We start from the raw sequence: 19,172 nt of genomic DNA on the forward strand, positions 1-19,172 counted from the left end.
AGAAACCTTGTTGACCATATAGCTGTTTCAGGACTTCCAGAAACCATCGGCATACCGAGTGGTAGCTGGTAGCATGTTAGAGCTGCTGCCATTGGATCTCAAGGTTACTGGTTCAAATCTCACCTGCTGCTCTGGTATCCTTGAGCAAGGTACTCACCCTCACTTGTTCCTGTAAAATTACCCAACTCTATTAACTGGTGAATAACTTTAAATAACACTGTAAGTCGCTTTGAAGCTAAATGGGTCGATGTAAGTTTCCCTGTGTTCTTGTAGCTTTTTCCTCCAAATACTCTGGTTTCCTAGCACAATACAAAGAGGTTTCAGATGGACTGGTGACTTCAAATTTTCCGTAGTTTGTGTATGTGTGAGTGATTCAGTGTGTGTGTGTGGGATTGTCCTCCGAGGGACGGGGTGTCCTATCCAGGGTGTACCCGGCCAAACACCCTGTGCTTCCTGATTAGGCTTTGGACCAATGCAACCTCGCATGGACTAGAGATTATTGATAATGGGTAGATTATTACTGGTGGGGACGCTTGCTGAAGAACACTAAAGCAGCACCTTTACTAGTATTGAACTCGCAACCTTTAGTCCAACAGTTCTGCACCTTGAGCTCATTTTGTTGTGTCCCCTGTCACCAGGGGGCATTACTTCAAAAGGCCTGGCCAACGGTGCGACATCCGCTGTTGCGGCTTTAGCGCCAGTGATGGCGGCAGCCCGAGCGGCCGGGAGCCCCCCCCAGATGTCACCCAGTAATCCTCACCAGTGGTTCCAGCAGAGCATATGCTGTTGCTTCCCGCCACTTTGCGGTCTCCTGCATCCTCGGTATTAAAGTGACAGCAAGTGAAGAGGTGCAAGGCTAATTTACGACTGAAAATGATTTCTCCAAACGCCATCCATTCTGAAATTAAAACATTCGCCCACTGCCTGCCGGCCATTTGGGCTAAACCCCTGCGAAGGGGACTCGGATCTCCTCCCCCGGGCCTGTACACGAAAGCCGAGACACCTGACTTCCTTGCGTGTGGTCAGAGCCCACGATAAGACTGGCAGCTCCCACGCAGACATGTCTTAAGGTTAAGAAGGCCAAATTAAAGGACTTGAGGCTGTCCTCACACGCCAGTAATGTTCCTCAGTGAACAGATGGGGGACTTTATATAAAAAAAAAAAAAAAGAAAAAAAAAGGCAGGAGAAATGTTTGACCTGCTTCGATTTCCTGGGCTTTCAAACTGCGCCGATCTGGACTGGATCCAGTGGCTGCTTCAGAAATAATGAACTGGAGCCTTTCCAGGGAGCGTGGTGTTTAAGTCCCTTTGGCAGACCTCCTAAGTACTTTATTAATTCAATACTGATAGCTGTTATTTATTAGGGCTACGTACATCACTCTTACGTGCTTTCCGTGGGTCCCTCCGTACAGCCTGCAAACACCATGTGGACGTCGCTTAGGACTCTTGCTGTAGGAAATTGAGGAGTGTGTTGCTGAGCACTGGAAAAGGGAGTTAAAAATGAAGCGCGATTGGAGGGGCTGATGTAAGAGGGCGTCTCGCCGCGGTTCCCGGCACGCTCCTCTGCCAGCCCGGTGGAAGAAAATGGCTTCTTGTTGGCAACTGCCCCGTCTAATGGGTTTTCTTTTTTCTTCCTCCCCCCCCTCTTTTTTTTTTTTTGAAGTTCATCTCAGAAATTCCAAACATTAACCAAACATGGTACGTTTTGCCCGTGTGTAATGTTCTTCAAAATGTCTTTCACCATGAAAATAGCTCTTTCAAAGGGCTCTGCCTGATTTTGAAACGATGGCAGAGGAAGGGGGCCTCGGGTGCATGGACGAACTGGAGGGAAGCATCAGCAGTTCATCGTGTGACGGATTGTCCGCTGGCACCCAGCAAAATTAGTTCAGCTCCAAGTCTTCGTCTGAAATGTTCAGTTATTTTACATTGTTTCCGGCAGAGAGAAAACCTGCACGTGGTTCTTGGAGCTCTTATTATGATTTGTTTCACTGACTCTTTTCTCCAAGGTAATTTACTGTACGGTTTGTACACTAAGATACTTACTGTGCTGCGTGAATGGATAAAGAACCAATTTTTACTGCATCAATTCAGGATTAGTACTTTGATCAGGATTTTACTCTGGGTTTTTCATTTGTAGGGCAGGAGCTCTTGCCACTATGCCGCATTTATTTGTTTATCTGACGCTTTTCTCCTGAGTGAATTATAATATTGCGCTGCTTACAATTATTTACCCCTTTATACAACTGGGTAATTTGTCTGGAGCAATTTAGGGTAAGTATCTTGCTCAGGGGTACTATGTCTGGTGGTGAGATTTGAACCTGTGACCTTTGGGTCCAAAGGGAGCAGCTCTAACTACGATGCTACTAGCTGCCCCTGTAGAAAAGAAGAAGGAGGAAAAAAAAAAATTGTTGTTGTTATTTATCATCAACATCATTCAGCTCACATTTTTCCCAAAATGACTTTTAATGTTAGATTTGTGTATTACACTACTTATACTGTTTTACCTTGGACAAGTTTTACTGTATCAATTCAGCGTGAGAACCTTGATGAAAGGAGCTACAGCAGGACCATGCATTCCAAAGCAGCAGCTCTAACCACTGTGCCACCTACTGAATAAGGGATGCACACCCACGCACTCTCCATGTGTGACAGATGAATGGATGGCAGTGTGTATTGATCACCTATTGATTCAGACACATGGATCTGTGAGGAAAAGTTATCGTTTTTTTCAGGTGTTTGGACAGAACTTTCCCCTCTTTCGCACCACCTGGCAGAATAATTAAGCACCTAGGTTTAACACTACAGGTGCATTGTGTACTACTTGTTAACATAAGCCAGCATACCTTGACTGCCTTCCCAGCAGCATTGGGGTGGGTTCATTAGGAAGCCTCCAGTGACACACCTAGGATAAAGTAACTGACCTCTATCGCCATGGCGACCTCTCAGGCAGCAGCTGACCACTCCATTTCATTTTCGATTTTTTTTTTTTCCTTTAATTTTTATTAGGTGCCCCGTCGCCGACCCTGGAGGGCTCGGTGCAGAATGTGGAGCTGAAGTACTGCAGCAAGGCGACAGTGAGGTGTGCCTCCGGTGCCGTGGGAGCCATAAAAGTGTGCGCCAGGACCCCAGGTGTGTGCAGCTGCGTTGCTTTAAACTTTACAGCCAGTTTTGGAGAGCTGGCCTGTTCTTTTACAAGGCTGGCCCTCCTAGCTGCTCCTTGCCCTCCCCTTCCCTTCCCTTCCCTTCCCTTCCCTCCTCTCTCCTGGGTTGCTTGTGGGTCACTGTCACAGAGCTTGTTGTTCACATCATCTTCACCATCACATTTGTCAGTTTCGGAATGGGAAGTGGGTGGGAGAACAACAGGGATCAGTTTTCTCGTTGTTCTGTCCTGTCCGTCAGAGCTGCCATTCAGAGGCTTGAATGGCTTTGGCTGTGTGTAATGATGCTGGGGATGGATCAGTGGGAAGTTGCATCAGTTTAGAGAGAAGCTGCAGAGCTATCGACTTTAACTTTATTTATTTAGCTGATGCCTTTTTCCAAAGCGACTTGCATTGTTAAACTACTTAATTTACCTGTTTATACATGAGCTTTTTCTTTTATTTATACTGGAGCAATTCAGGGTAAGTACCTTGCTCAAGGGTAGAACAGTTGGAGGGAAGACTCGAACCTGCAACATTTGGGTCTTAAAGGCAGCAGCAATAACCACTACACTACTTGCTGCCCTCTCGATGACTGGAAATAGCTACGCCGTGATCCAGCCTGGAGGGAGATCATTCATGTGCTAAGTCGCACGTCATGGAGTAGATGAAGCTCTGCAGACGTTTCTGGATATGTCACACTGTTGGTCGCGCTGAGGGTGCGTGTCCCCGTGTTTTCCAGGGTCAGCGGAGGGTTCGAAGGAGAGGCTGGTGCCTCTGATCCAGGGCCCGTCCGACACCAGGGAGCTGCACACGAGCCGCTGGCTGAATGAAATCCGCAAACCCGAGTCTCTGCTGGCCCCAGACCTGCTGGCCTTTTCTGTGCAGGTTCCCCTGCAGGGAGACGACTGCCGCAACTCAGGTAAGAGAGCACAAGGCGCCTGACTCTGTCTGGAACGCTGCAGAAGTTTCTGAGAGAAAGTGCTCCTCTGCAGACTGGCACAAGCCTCTGTTCTTTCACATTAGGCAAGCATTCTGGTTTGTCTTCTGAGTTATCGTTTATAGTTTTCTTTTTTTTCTTTTTTTCCTCTGAATGGTAATTTTACTATAGGGTGACGTGGTGGTGGAGTGGGCAGAGCTTGATGCCTCACCACTCCTGGTCTGTGAGTTTGGACTAGGGTTCAAATGTGGCTCAGTCTGTGTGGAGTTAATGTCTTCTTCACACGTTTGCCCAGGTTTCCTGCAGGTGAACTGTTGACTGTGAATTACCCTTCCTGTGTGTGTGCGTGTGAGTGAATGAGCATGTGTGATTGTCCCATGATGAATTAGTGTCCCATCCAATGTGTTCCCTGCCTCAGGTCCTCCTCTTGCAGGATAGGTTGCAGACCACCGTGTCTGTGAACTGGACAAGTTCTTAGTGGTTATGGTTGGAACCTAGTCTTCATCACTAGTTCTGAATACACATTGCCATTGCTATTCACACTTACGAACTAAGCAGACTCCACATCTCCACAAAATATCTCCCAGCTTTCCGTCTCTTAATGTAAATGCTTCAGTGAAGTTATCAAAAATCATTGTGAGATCCAAAGAAGACAGCTGGTTCTTTGAGAGGTGGTGTTGTGGATGATGCTAAAATCAGATTTGGTTGTGAAGCCCCCATCTCTTTCCCAAGCCGGCACAGCGGGGCCTTTCTCCAGGAGCGCTCGCAAATATTGCTGTTTCGCCACAGCCGGTTTCTGCCTGGATTCTTCCAGCTGCAGCTGAGATGGTGAAACTTGCATGTGTCGTCTGAGGCGTAGAGCCCCCGCACTCTCCCACCAAACAGGAGAATCCCAGGGAGAAATTCACAGGGCTGAGTGAAAGATTGATGCCGCCGGATGTGACCAGCAGATGCGCCGGAGGCCTGCGTGCTCCTATCCCGCTCCGGGTGTCTCTGAGCGATGGAGAATACGCTCCGGAACGCTCTGCTGTCGACCGAGTACGAGTAGCAGATAGGGGAGCGGTGAATTCTGTATGTAAGAGGAAACCCAGCGAGTGTGTGTCTAACATGTCCTCCAGCCGTGACACTACATCACTTTTTATATGGGCTACAGAGACTCTGCCGTCGCATGCCCTTTCCCTAAACCCCGAGGCCGGGCCTTGAATCAAGTGGAGCCCGAGGCCCCGAGGACGCTGCTTGAGTGCGAGAGGAGGAAATGTGTTCAGTTCTGACTTAAGACTCAGATCTGTTCGGTTTAGCGGGACAATAAATAACTTCTGTTGTTTATGAGTATATGTAGGAAGCTGTAACAAGAGCCTTTGAGGAGCCGTCTGTCTATTTTGTGGAAAGTCTTCTGGTACTTCAGGATGCCTTCTTACCTCTCGTCACGTGCTATAAATCTGAACTGTGCGGAATTAAATGGAAAATAACATGAGCTTCGGTGTACATTTGATTGGTCTGTCTATGTTCGCACTTATGTGCTTCCTTTGATTATGACTGAAGCCTTTCCCAGGATGCTCCTGCGTCTGCTACACGGACATGGAATTTGGTAGGCCTTCCTTGAGCGGGCGGTTGCAGTAACCCTATCTTTCCGTGCATCGGTCTAAGCCATAAAAATTATATCTGCGGATCCTTGCCAAGAAACCGAAGGTCTGAGGAATGAATCAGTTGCTGTTGATAATATTTGCCTGTTATGTTTAATGATGCTCAACGTGTGTTTTAAAGCTACATTATATGCCTGTATGCCTGATACAGAACACTTTTTACAAGCCAGCAGACATAGTTTTGGGTACTAAATTGCAGCAGCCAGTCCCACGGATGCTTTGGGAAATACACTTTTCAGGTAAAGCAAAGACACTAAATGCAGCGCTCTTCTTGTGGATTATTGAAGTTGGACTTGAACAGAAAGAGGAAGAGAGCGATGGAGGAGAGGGATGACGGGCCCCCGGGGCCGTGGATTTCTCCAGCAGATGTGAGGAGGAATGCTGAATTTCAGCGGCGTGTCTCCTCCTGATATCACCCCCGCAGGGAGGCTGAGAGGTGGGGGCGGACAGCGAAGACCTCCCACAGTCACGATCCGAGGACAAACCCCCCTGAGAGGCTAATCGAAGGAGAGCGCGTCGGGCAAGCGCACGTGGGACGCACGCTGTATTTCTGCCAGGCGCCCTCTTTAATCTCCATTATACCTGTCAGTGCGGGCCAGGCGGAGGCAGGCCTAACTAGATCCATCCCGAGCCATGCGGGAATGCCTTTTTGCGGGAACACACCAGTGACGGGGAGCCTAACCAGCAAAGACACACACCTTTTGTGTTTTGGGTTTGGCCCAGTTGCTCGGAGAAACCTGACACTGAACGAGTCTCAAGCAAAGGCCGCGGAAACCCTCGCGCAGTGGTGAGCAAGTGATCGATGTGACCTCGTGACTTCAGAAGACATGAGACGCACATTATTGACTCACTTTGTAGTGCTCCAGAGCACCCTGGGACCGACTTGCAGTTCAGCGTTTGTGATCATGACGTTTTAAATCACTGAAGCACTTGGCATGCAGATCAAACGCATTTCATTTTTCCCATGAGCCTTTAGTGATTTTTTTTTTTAAACATTTTTTCAGCTTTTCTGAAGACATTACTATCACGCATTCATATGAGTAGCATGATGCTAATGGTAAACAGTGTACAATTTACATGTAGTGTAATTGGTATACATGCAGTATACAGTACACATGTAGTATACATATACGTACTATGCAGCACACGTAGTATTGTTAGTGTATTTGTGGTATACAGTACACGTGTACCTTAGTATACAGAACACATGTGGTAATGTTAGTATATGTGTTGTGTATAGTACACATGTAGTATAATTAGATTTCTTGGTGGCCACCTCTAGTGATGGGGTTTATCAGGGTGTAAAACTCAAAGAGGAAAACCATCCGACCCATTATGTAAACCAAACTGGATTATTTTCTGACACTGAACTGATAAGGAAAATGCAGGTTTAGGCTTTATGATGGAAACATTAAATTATCTCCTCTGTCTACAGTATTGAATTTCTCCAACTGTAGATGTCTGTGCATTTTAAGAGTCCGGTCTGCTCAGAGTATCCCCCCCCACACACAGGCATGTGGAGCTCACACTGCTTTGAAGGAACCTGTGGAGAGATTTTTATTTTTTTTAAACAATCTCAAAGTGCTATTGAGACTGTAAAATTTAATTACCCTGAAATTACCATTAATAATTCACTGTCTAATCCAGTTTTTAAGATGGCCTCAACACGTGCCTTAATCTCTCTTGCGACGTTTTGCAGCAGAAATAAGCGCTGCTTTGACTTCAGCTGTCTACATCTGTTTTGTGTCTAATTGTTTACCAGTGAATTAAAAGAAATTCCAATTTACTTAGAAAATGGGGAGTCGAAGCTCCTATAGATCCAAACCAATCTGTTTCTGTTTAATGGAGTTGAGGTTGGAACATACTAATAAATTAAGCACAATTAAAGGCATTGGACTTATCACAAAAAGAGCTGAGTAGCACAGTTTTAAAAGATGCTTAGTGGAGAGCCCCCCTCCTCCAATTTTGTGGACGCAAAGCCATGGAATGTAATAATTAATACGGCATTCGCTCTCAGGCCTGTGCATTGCAGTGTGACAGAACACACATTTCTCTCTCGAATTCCGCAGCGCTTCTGCTGCTCCTTACAGTCCCTGACGGTTACGCTGTTTGTCTTCGCAGCCAGTAAAGGCTGAAATGCGATTCGCAGGCGCACTTTGTGTTATGACACAATGAACGATGAGAAATCAGCGCTACGATTATGGAGACGCTGGGAACGTGCGACCCCGCGGTAGCCGTGGCCGACCCGCCCGCTGCCGTAAAGCCGTCTCCGCTACCCACCCCTGACGGAGCGGACTAGAGAGCAGCTGGGGGTGGACGCAGCGCTATCGGGGGCCGTCATGGGGCACAGGGTCCGGTTTCGCATATCGGTTAACGGCATGTTGGTGCAGCGGAGCAGAAAACGGCGGACTGGGCTCGAGCGGGATACCGTGGCACTGTGAAGGTCTGCTTAAGAAGCCTATGGGTCAGCCTGCAGGTGTCCTCCCCAATCACAGCATCTCAAGGGGGGCTTTACGATGTTAGATCACGGGGTGGGGGTGGAGCGGGGGGTGTGGGTAGGAGTGCATGTGTTCTCCCCAGACACGCCAGCAGCTGCAAGACAGTGATTTATGATTTTCTCAGAACTCTGGGATTTTAAAATGTTACATTTAATCAAACGCACAGAAAGCAGAGCAAATGTTAAAGATGTTCCATATAAAGCGAGCAGTTTGATCTCTTTACCATACCCAGCGAGCTGTGGGAATACAGGAACAAAGCGATCTTTAATCTTAATTTAAACATATTGGGGAGGATTATGAAAGCAGGGAGGAATTAATCCTTTGAGAACGCCGAGTGCTGTAATACTAAACATATTCGGCCTCCTAATTGCTTTTAAACCTGTTTTCTCAGATTATTGGCCTTACTTGACACAGATGGGAACAACACAGCCCAAACACTGAGAGGCAGGAGCTGTGAAGAATAGATGGTGTTTTGCTGCTGCTGGAATACATTTTTTGGTGGAAGTTTTTTCAATTCTGCGTGTAAGTCGCTTCGGAGAGAAGTTTGTTCAGTAAGTAAATGGGCGAGAAACTTTTGCACGGAAGCATGGATGAACAGCATCTAGAAGTGTGCGCTCTTGTAAACTATCTCTAGCTTCTCGTGTGTGTGTGTGTGTGTGTGTGTGTGTGTGTGTGTGAGAGAGACTTGGGAGGGGTGGGTGCAGACACGGGTTCTGGTGGGTCGGGCTTCCTGGAGCGGCCCGCAGAATAATGAGAGCAGGTGCCAGTGGAAGTGAGACTCCACTTTGATCTGGGCCCCTCGGACCTCTGCGCGTCCCATAGGAGCACGGACCCCTGGCCCTCGAAACCGGACCCTCCGACAGACACCCCCCACCCACCCAATCACCCGTTTAACTTTCTTAGCACCCCGCTTTCCAGGACTTTGTGCGCGCTGCTCTCCCCTTGGACTCCTCTCCTGCTCACCTTCCCTCACAGCGTCGCGACAGCAGAATTTTAATGTTTTTCGCTCTCAGGAACGGCTTTAAATATGCCCTTCAAGCTGGCAGCTGGTGCAGCACCATCGGGGCCGACAGATCGCTCCGCTCCTTCTCACGGACAGAAATGGCACGAGAAGAGCCATTCCGCTTTGTTTTCGGAGAAAGTCAGTGTTCCGGGTCTGGAGTCGAGGAGCGGTTCAAAATAATTTGGCTCTTCGTAAGAGGAAGGTGCTTAGTGTTAACAGCATAACACATCTTATTTTTCTAATTGGGGCAATTTTTTAAATTCATCTTTTTAAACAAGAAGCCATTTCACCTCTGCCCTACTGTTTGCTCTGTTATATGTTCATACATATTAATATTTTCTCAAGCCTCTGGAGAACAGCTTTTAAACACATATTCTCCCACACAGACAGTAAACAGTGATTAAATCAATGAGATTATCCAAATTCTTTCTGAAAAAACACACATGCGCACACAGCCTGCTGGAAGTGTGTCCAGTTGGAGGGCAAATGTCTCACTGGATTTTAAATTTGAATTCTTTTCACAAGACGTAGGTTTTCGTGAATATCGGCGACTTTATAATTTAATGATCATTGTTCAGCCAGACAAAGGAAGGGATTAAGAACTGGTAGATGAGTTCCTGAGTAAATGTATTTACAAACTTACCAATGAAAAATTGAGATTGCAGGTGCATATAAAGCTCTTTTCTTTCCTTTTAAATGAAATAATAGATTTTCTACTCCTTAAATTTCTTTTTAATATTTGATCATCTCGATGGGATTTCCTTGCTTTGTGCACATTAGCTGAGCATGTGAAAAGTGACTGATTCACATGGAACTGCTAAGCCATTAATAGCAGGCAGAACAGTTCAAATAAAAAGTACAACATACTTTCTTCTCACTCTAAAGCACTTTGAGAAGATACTTTTAAAAGCGCTATTTAAAATATATTTTTCTTTTTAAAAATGCAGCTTGTCTCAACCAGGCAACAATTTAGGTGAGTTAAAGGGAGGGAGCGGACCACACATACCTCAGGAGGATTTGTGCTCAGTGGGCCTCTGAAGCCCAAGACACCATCAGTTCCTGAAGTGGTAAAACAGCGCTTGGAGCTCCAGGGGATGCAGTCACGCTGATGATAGTCTCGAGATAACTGTCATCGGCTATTGCGGGGGGAGCGCTTGGGAACCTCCAAGTGTGAACGGGGTCATTCTGGGTCAGTGCACCTTCTTGTCTGAGGGATGAACGTCGGTTAAGAAAGTGAGGACAGAAAGAGGCTGAGATAATTATTCCCTCGGAGGCCAAATACCACAGCCCACTGTACATGTCCGTATGAGTAATGGATACCTTCTTAGGAACAGAGCGTCCCCGCTTATAAATTATTCTTTGCGAAGGAACCGTTTCAGCGTTGTAATTACACTATGCTGTGCTCTCCGCTGAAACAAAGACTTGAGCTTTGACCTCATAACCCGTATAAATAAGTCTTTATAGAAACATGACTGACCCCCTGCTTAAAGTGGACCGTCTGCTCGTTTTGGGGGGCAGTTTAGTTTCTTCCCGCATCCAACATGTGCCTCTTAAAATCCTGGGAAAATGAAGTCCTCTTTCGCCAAGGGGGGAGGCCGTACCCTTGGCTACCGAACAGCTGGAAAATTTTGATCTTTCTTGTCAGCTACTGGGTGTAATGCAATTCCCAGGACACCAGGATTGATTTCCCACAAAGGTACAATTCGTTTTTAATGTTTGTCAGAGAGGCTCTCAACAACCGCCCTACGTGAGTCCACTCAAGGGTTTTAACTAACTTTTCAAGTGCTCCGTCACTGCTGAGTTATTAGGGTGAGTAATTATAAATTAAGCTCTTTTGTGGAAGGCCCTCCGCTTCCCTCCAAGTGGTTTGCCAGCTGCTCGGCGGAAAGTGCACTTTGAAAGGTTTGCGCTCTTAAAGGGGCTCTCCAGCACTTTCCAGCGGTGTTGACTATGGGGTGGCACACTCGCTCGCTCCGGCTGCTTACTTTGAGTGTACCGGGGTAATCCTGAGCTCTCCCCAAGCTTAACCGTTGTTTACACTTTACCTTGGTAAGAGCGAATGGCCAGAGAGGGGTCAATTTTGTTAACCTTATCTAATTGAATGTTGTCATTGGGTCAGAGGTCGTCACATTCCAGGCAACTGGATCAAAGATGGTGCTTTTCAGTCGCACAAAATAAGGCTCCCCAGATCGGTTAATTAGGGGCTCCAGTTTAATTCTCCGAATTGCTGACGACAGCAGAAATTTGTATGCATGTGCATCTGCTGACGAATATGAGTGTGCTGGATGTTTACCTGCTGGTTAACATACAGGTTGTTGCTCCTTACGTTTCTCAGCTCAGTTGGACTCTTAAGTGCAAGACCAGAGATTGCTGACTTTTTAGAGTAACTGATTAGAAAGGATTATTGCATTATAGTGATAATTTTCCTGTCTAGTTTGGAGTATAACTAAAACAAAACCAAACTTGATATGGGGAAAATGGTTTTTGATCAGTTTTATATTTATAATGTGTTTTTATAATTTTTTATTAACTTAGCTGGTGCTTTTCTCCAAAGCAGCATGCAGTATTTATCGATTTACCCATTTAAACAACTGAATTTTTATTGTGTCGCTTCAGGTTAAGTACTCAAGATCAAGGGTACTACAGGAGGTGGGATGAACCTCGGCCCTTCAAGTGCACAGCAGCAGCTCATAGCACTATGCCACCTGGTGCCCCTTTTATTCACTTTCAGTTTAGTTTTTTTATACTGCACTCTTCTTTGCAGAGTGATGCAGAGTGCTGCGCAACAGATGGAAACGGGACAGTGACAGAAAGTGAGAAAATGTATCACAAAGTGAGTCAGCTAACAGCCCAGGGGAGGACAAAAAAACTCCCTGCCATGGAGAAGGGGGAAAAAAGTAAACCTCTGGGGTCCAAGTGCCAGGGGCATTCAAGTGTCATTACAGAAGACCTTTATAGATGTGTTTTAACTGAAACGCCAGGACAACGGGTGGCAAAGAGCAGGAGTCTGTGGAAATAAGTCATGGTCCAGGTCTGGGTCTTTGATCCAGTGAGGGTAGCAAGTAGTCGACTTTATCGGGCAGCCTGTCCAGTGGCAAACTAGGTTTAAAAAGAGAAGGTTTTTACTCTAGATTTGAAAATTGTGACAGTGGCTCTGTCTTTCACAGGAGCAGACAGTGTGTTCCATTCTTTGGGCGCCCTGTAGCTGAATGCTCTGCGATACACAGTTTTCAGACTTATCTCCAGAACTACAAGCAGATCAGTGCCCAGTGAAGGAAACACAAGGTTTGGCATGTAAGTGAGACTAGTGAGATAAGATGGAATTGGTGTCTTCGCCACTTTCTAGATGATGAAAAGTAACTTGAAGAATTGACGAGTCCTCACTGCTGCATATTGGATCAAACATATTTTATATATATATATACAATATTATATATGATGTATATAAATGTGTATATATACATATATATAGTCTGTGTTGTGAATATATTCATAATTCAAAAAATGTTAGTTTCAGAACTTTTAAGAACCTCATATGAAGAGCAGAGTTTGACGCTAGCCATCTTTATACAGTTATAATGAAGAATCTGACTGGTCTACCCAAGGGTTAATGGTCCATTTCTCTGCGCGTTGCTGAACGCACGTTCCTTATCCTCCTTTTCCCGTAACACAGGTCAGAGATCAGGTGGCATCGTTGTTTTCTTTTTGCTGTCTTTTCATCCCTGTGTTGGTTCCACTTACGATCAAAAGAGGCACTGTCATAGTTTCATGTTACCTGATAGTTAATTATTCAGGTCCGTTGTAACTATTATTGCCGACCGAGCAGAAGTTGAGGTGGGGCCTTCGAAGTCCTGCAGCTCTTTTTTTTTTTTTTTTTCTTTCTCCCCCCCTTCTGCCCTGGTGGTGGAACAAATGGGAGAGTTCCTGGTTGAGTGCAGATCCCCAAACACGGGGCATGTGGGAGGGGAGGAAGCTCGTTAGCGGCTAATTCGTCCCTTTTCCCAAACCTTGCCATCATGGAAACGGTCGCCAAGACGACCGTTGCTCATTCGCAAGGGAGCGCTTACGGAGATGTGAATAATTAACATTTTTCAGAATAAAATTCATTACTCTAGTGTCTGTCTGATTGTTTGGGCAAATCCCTTAACTTGTTAATCTAATTAGGGTCCAAGCGGTGTGAGCGATGATTGGGGGGGCAGGACCATTTCTCACAGTTGTGCTGGAATAGAAAGGCGTGTAATTAATGAAATCAGCCGGTAGGAACCAGAGCTGCAAGGCTGGTGAAATGGAATGTGACACCTCTTGGCTGTGGAATTCTCCCACCTCCAAAAGACCCATGTCCTGCATGGGGCACAGTGCTACACCTCGGCCCCTGAAACACACAGCCCATGTGAGCTTGGTGTCGCAGTGCCTCCTACTGCTTTAGACGTACACCCTGTTCAAGAAACTTTCCCTGTGAGGCAGTCAAGTTACCCAGATTTCTTACCGGGAAATAAATAAATTTCCCAGACAAAAAAAAATTTTCCACCTATAATTAGTTCAGATACTGAAATAATAGTATTCATCATAAAACCAACGAATTTGATTGTATTTGCAAAGCAAATATTATTTCTAGCTTATCTTTTAACATTATTTGTAATCATTTCCAGTTAGTAATTTTGCAGGCACTTTTCTCCAGAACGACATACAACTCTATGTAAATTGAAGCGCATTTCACAGCAGACCCAGGTACAGTAGAATTAGTGTAAAACCACCGTTTAACCAGCATACAGTGCACAAGTAGCTGCATGCAGAATTGAGCAAGTACTTTTTGACGGTAGATTATCCACATTTGATTCTAAGTTTAAGGCTTCATTTATATTAGCAGCCAATGTTTCCTGGGTTATAAAGAGATTCTTACCCCAGGTGTAGCCAGAAAGTAACCAGACTGACACCACTGAGGGCCTGAAATGTTTAGGCTTTGAGACTAGCGTACCCCCATGTCTCCGTGCACAATGTCTGATGGACGGTGTTGTCTCCAGACAGGGTCTATGCTGTCATTGCCATTCTAGGTGTTTTTTTTATTGTATGGCGACTATATGGAAGCGCACAATGCATTTCACTACTGCATGTGCATCTTTTCACAGTTGGGGACCTGTTTAGGGGATGGAGCTTCTGTGTTTCATGACCACCTCAGAAGTCTACCTTGTATTCGTCGGAGCAGATGAGCAGTAGACATCTTATTGACATGTTTGTGTCATTCGGGACCCCGCTGCTTACCCCTGTAATGGATTACCCAAGGAAGGGAATTTTAGCAGAATGATTGGCAGCGTAATCTCCTCAGACTAGATAACCCCCAGTAGTGTGCCTTTATCACCGGTGCTGAGCACTCTGGTGTCAGCACTGGGATTGACTGATAGAAAAAACTGTTTGCACTTCTGATAGCTTTGCTCATGAACTGGGATGCATAATGGGAGCCTTGTAGCCCCTGGGTCTTCCAATGGCAAATGGTAACACTTCTTCCTGCTGTGTGTGTTCGGCGTCTTCCTTCGCACTCCTTCACTGTGTGTTTGTGTCTCTTTGCATATTTGAACGTGTATTGTGCGTCTTCTCTCTCCGCGTTATTTTTTTTTGTTCGTTTTGTCTTCAATTTTTGTCTGTACTCGATCCAGACCCCACTCCCAGTCATCTCTAGCTTCTTGTGGAGGTCACTCAGTCATTGTGGGCACCTCCTCGCGTACTGTAGATCCTTTCCGACTTCCTGGAAAAACTTACGGACTGACAGTTTATTTTCGTACTAAGCGTCCCCGTCCCTCGAAGCTAGCGTTGCTCTCCAGCACAGACTCTGGGCATCCCTTCCCTTTCTCCCTCCATTAATCTGCAGTTCCCCAAGCTTTGCCTTTTGGACTTCTGAACTATATTTTCATGTAATGCTTTGTTCTTCCTTGTTTTGATGATGATTTGAGCTAAGTGTTCTCTGCAGGTCACCAAAGCGCTCGTATGACATTGCTGGATGATACAGGATACCTGGACGTCATGGTCCAGGTTTCGCTAAAGCTCCATTTAGTTTAATCATTGTTTAGGGATTAAGTCCCCGTGATGGTCTATCCCAATTGCTCATTATGTAAATGTCTAGAGGGGGGGAAAAAAAAAACAGCCTGCTGCTTTGAGTGTTCATGACTTTCATGCCTGTTACTGAGCCGTAAGTCATGCGGTCGTCTGTCTGCCAGTTAGGAGAACAAACATTTATTTATAGCTGCCTTCAGTGGGAGTCCTGGCTAATATGGTGTCATTTAAGACGGTATGCAGTGTTCGATGGCTCACTGATGGATGTCTGGAGCTCCTTGAGAAGTTTATCATGTTTCATGAAAGTGCTGCTCCATCCACTGTTTAGTCTAGTGAAACCATCTCATTTGTTTGAAGGGGAGAAAAGAAAATGTGTCGAATGTGTTTTGAATGCAGCGTGTCGGGTCATGCTCCACTTTCTGGGTTTGCTCTCCACCAATGGAATCATGGGCAAAAAACAAGGCAGGAAGGAGTCGCCCCCGTGGTGCCATGGGGCATTTTCGCCTCTGTAGGTTGCCCCCGACACCCTGGCCGGTGTGTACACGTGCGCCTGTCTCGGAGCATGACATCATTGCCGCCGCCCAGCTTTCCGAACGTCTCGCTCATGCCGCTGATTCCTTGAGCTCGTTCTGAGCCTGAGAACATTTTAAAATATCAATAAAAAACTGAAGTACAGGCTGTCTGTTTCCACACTGTAGTGGTATAGCACAGTTCCATGGCGTCAGTCCGTTGCTGCATGAAAGAGCTTGAGGATTACTGGATTCCACCTTCTTGAGGTTTCTCCCCCTCCACCCAATAATATATATATTATATTATTATATAATATAATATATATACACACACACACACACACACACACACACATATACATACATACACACACACCTGTGACTTAAATGCTCAAAGAAAACTAAGTTTTGCATGTGATTTTAACATACTATTGACCTAACCTTAAGCTTGTTATGCTAAATTACCATTTATACAGCTGGGTAGATTTACTGTTTCAATTCAATGTAAGTAACTTAACAAAGGGTGCTAGATCTGAGGGTGGGATTCGAACCTGGGCTTTACAGATACAAAACAAATGCTCCACCCGCTACAGTTTTGGCCTTGATACCTGTGTGGATGTGTCCCTGCTCTCTCTCCGTGTGAGCTGGTTGCCCCATTCGGGCGCGGACACGCACCGCAGATGTTTCAAACTCAAGATCATCAACTGTCCGGCCCACCGCAGTTCTGGGACCTCTCCTCTGGGCTTCGGGCCCCCGCCCCCTGCCCCCACATCCTGCTGGGAATCGGTAGCGTTCATCACTGGTAGCCCCTAAATGGGATGCACCTGGCTCTGCGTCTGCCCTCCTTCTGAAACAGTTGTTTGCTATTTAGATCCTCTGTTTTTCGGCGGTCTGCAGACAGCCCTAATTGACAACAGAGCACAGAGCTGTGCCACGAAGCATTAAAAGGGATGAGTCAGTTCATGCCACGGCGATATTTATCCCTGGAAGGCGCTCGCATAGTCCTCAGTCTGTCTGGTTTTACAGGCCACTAGTTTGTGTTTGTGTGTGCTGTGCTCGACAGCGTCTGCCTCGCAGTTTCAAAGTGTGCCGCTGAAAATGGATACTGCTGAGAACATCGATGGCGGCGACGGTGAGCGCTCTGCATGTCATGCTCCAGCCCTCCGTTAATATTTTGTACTCGAGTCACCCTACTGACTGCTCGTTCCAGAGAGACTCGTCCTCAGAGCCCGGGGTTGGTTCCGGCGATGGCTACGGCCTCCAGCTGCCCGGCGTTTTGCACCCCTGGCTTGGACTCCGCTGTCTCAATATACCCACCGCATCGACCACGCCTGCTCCTCGGACCCCGATTCGCCTCTCGTCCAAATGACATTAAACATCAGTGGGCACCCGAGTAGGCGAGCCGTGACCCCCCCCCGCTCCACGGAAGGGGTTGATTTAGTGTCCTCTCCGCTCGTCCCTGTCCCGCCCCCCACCCTGGCACCCCTCTGACCCGCTGCTCCGCTGCCCTCTCTCCTCATAAACATGGCAGGCACATGCGGCCCAGGAATGTTAATGGACAGGAGTAATGGGTGCGCGCTGCAGAGATGACGTTTTGTGGTGGGTGGGGAGGGGGGATGCTTCTCCAGGGAGGTCTGCCACATGAGATGTCCCGCCACTTAGTTTCAGGCAGAGGGGTTCGAGCTGAGTCCGGGTTCTCCCCTCAGTGAAACTCGATCCCCCTTGTGTCCATAGATGCAGACCTGTTCTGTGAGCCTGTGTACAGTCAGGACCTTCCCTTGGACCGGTTACGTATGAGCTGGATGCCCTGTGCAGTACAATTTGTCACGCGCAGCTTTTCATGCAATAAATGAAATTACAAGTTCATAGGAAAAGCATTTTCTGATGCATATAATTTCTCTGTCTCTTTCTTTTCTTCCTCTTGTATTTTTTTTTTTTTAACAAGCGCTGAGACTCCAAGTGCTGCCGTAAAACCAAATGGTGTCATTATGTCATGAGGCGTGTGTGTGCGTGTGCATGCTGGGTTCAGTTTGACATCACATCTATTTATGAAATCGGGAAAATCGCAATGCGAGTTGGTTATTAGAGGAATTAATAACGAAAACATTCAACACTGAAATGCGAGCTAATGTTTTCAGACCAGTATCTCCAGTATCTGGATTCCCACCCCCCCCCCCCACCGCTTTCTTGTTGAGCAAAGGCTCCGAAAGTGTCTCTCCCATGAAGGTCGGTGCACTACACGCTACTCGAGGAGCCTCCACTTCTGGCCACCTGTCACATCCTCAAAAGTTGACGCCTGACAGCGCAATTAAGTGAGGGCTCGGGGATGAACTGTCACCACAGGGGCGAAGGCGTCACTGGGGGGTGAGGGGGTGAGGGTCTGCTGTCAAGATGGGATCGATAAGGCGAGTAATTCTTCACAGGAGAAAATTCCCAAGGTCTTGAAAGTAAAAATAGTTCTGGAAGTGACTAGCTGGCAGCTCATTCACCACTGTTTCAAATGTGACTGAGCAGAAGATGAAAAGCCTGTGTGTGTGTGTGTGTGTGTGTGTGTGTGTGTGTGTGTGTGTGTGTGTGTGTGTGTGTGTGTGTGTGTGTGTGTGTGTGTGTGTGTGTGTGTGTGTGTGTTGAATGCCTGCTCTGAGAAGTGCGGGCAGCTCTGCAGAAGGCGTCACACATGCAGACCCTGGTCAGCCAGTAGCTGTGGAGCCCACCAGGGTAAGTGGTCTGTAATGCTCGCCTGGTCCCCAAATGATGGATGAGTGCGGTTGTGCATCTCAAGCAGGAAAGCAGTAGACGGTCCAGGCCAGGTCGAAACCCCCCGCCCCGAGCCCCCCAGCAGGGGAAATCATTAGGTGTCATTATGGCCATAATCTGTCCCCCGGATCCCTTCCAGCGGTTGCACTGTGCAGAGAAGCGGTTGGGATCACAGTTGGGGAATGGCACAGGCAGCGGGAGAGGTGGGCTGTGTGTGTGTGTGTGTGTGTGTGTGTGTGTGTGTGTGTGTGTGTGTGTGTGTGTGTGTGTGGTGGTCTGCGAGATAGGGAGAATGAGTCTGCTGTGGTATAATGTATGCCTGATGGTAGAGAGCCAGATCACCAGGTGCAAACACTAAATCCAGCATCAGCCTTGACAGGAAATGGGTGATCTCCTCCCGCCTGGCATCTGGACCACGTGCATTTCCATTTCTCCTCACCTCGTCTGGTTTGTGTTGCTTCGACTTCAGCCATCAGGACTCCATCAGATTTCCATGTGTTAAATTAAGTTATATTTTTGAAAAGACCATAAAGTTTTTTGTTTTGTTTTTATTTTTTTTTCCTTTCCCCAATCCTGATCATGTGCTGTCTATCAGCCTTTCATGGTCTTCTGTTGGGCTGAAGAGTGGTGTAATTTGGAGG

General features: G+C 46.8%; 1 protein-coding gene across 5 annotated transcripts in view; it reads left to right on the forward strand.

The window, feature by feature from the left end:
• vps13b (vacuolar protein sorting 13 homolog B) overlaps positions 1 to 19,172 on the forward strand; it is a 249,181-nt gene that overhangs the window by 72,882 nt on the left and 157,127 nt on the right. For all 5 annotated transcript variants that reach the window (XM_018762942.2, XM_029245971.1, XM_029245972.1 and 2 more), the window contains exons 18-19: positions 3,006 to 3,128; positions 3,879 to 4,058. In XM_018762942.2, the coding sequence (XP_018618458.1) occupies positions 3,006 to 3,128; positions 3,879 to 4,058 (303 nt within the window). The remainder of the gene's footprint in view (positions 1 to 3,005; positions 3,129 to 3,878; positions 4,059 to 19,172) is intronic.

This window comes from Scleropages formosus, chromosome 18, assembly GCF_900964775.1.
Source record: "Scleropages formosus chromosome 18, fSclFor1.1, whole genome shotgun sequence".
NCBI lineage: Eukaryota > Metazoa > Chordata > Actinopteri > Osteoglossiformes > Osteoglossidae > Scleropages > Scleropages formosus.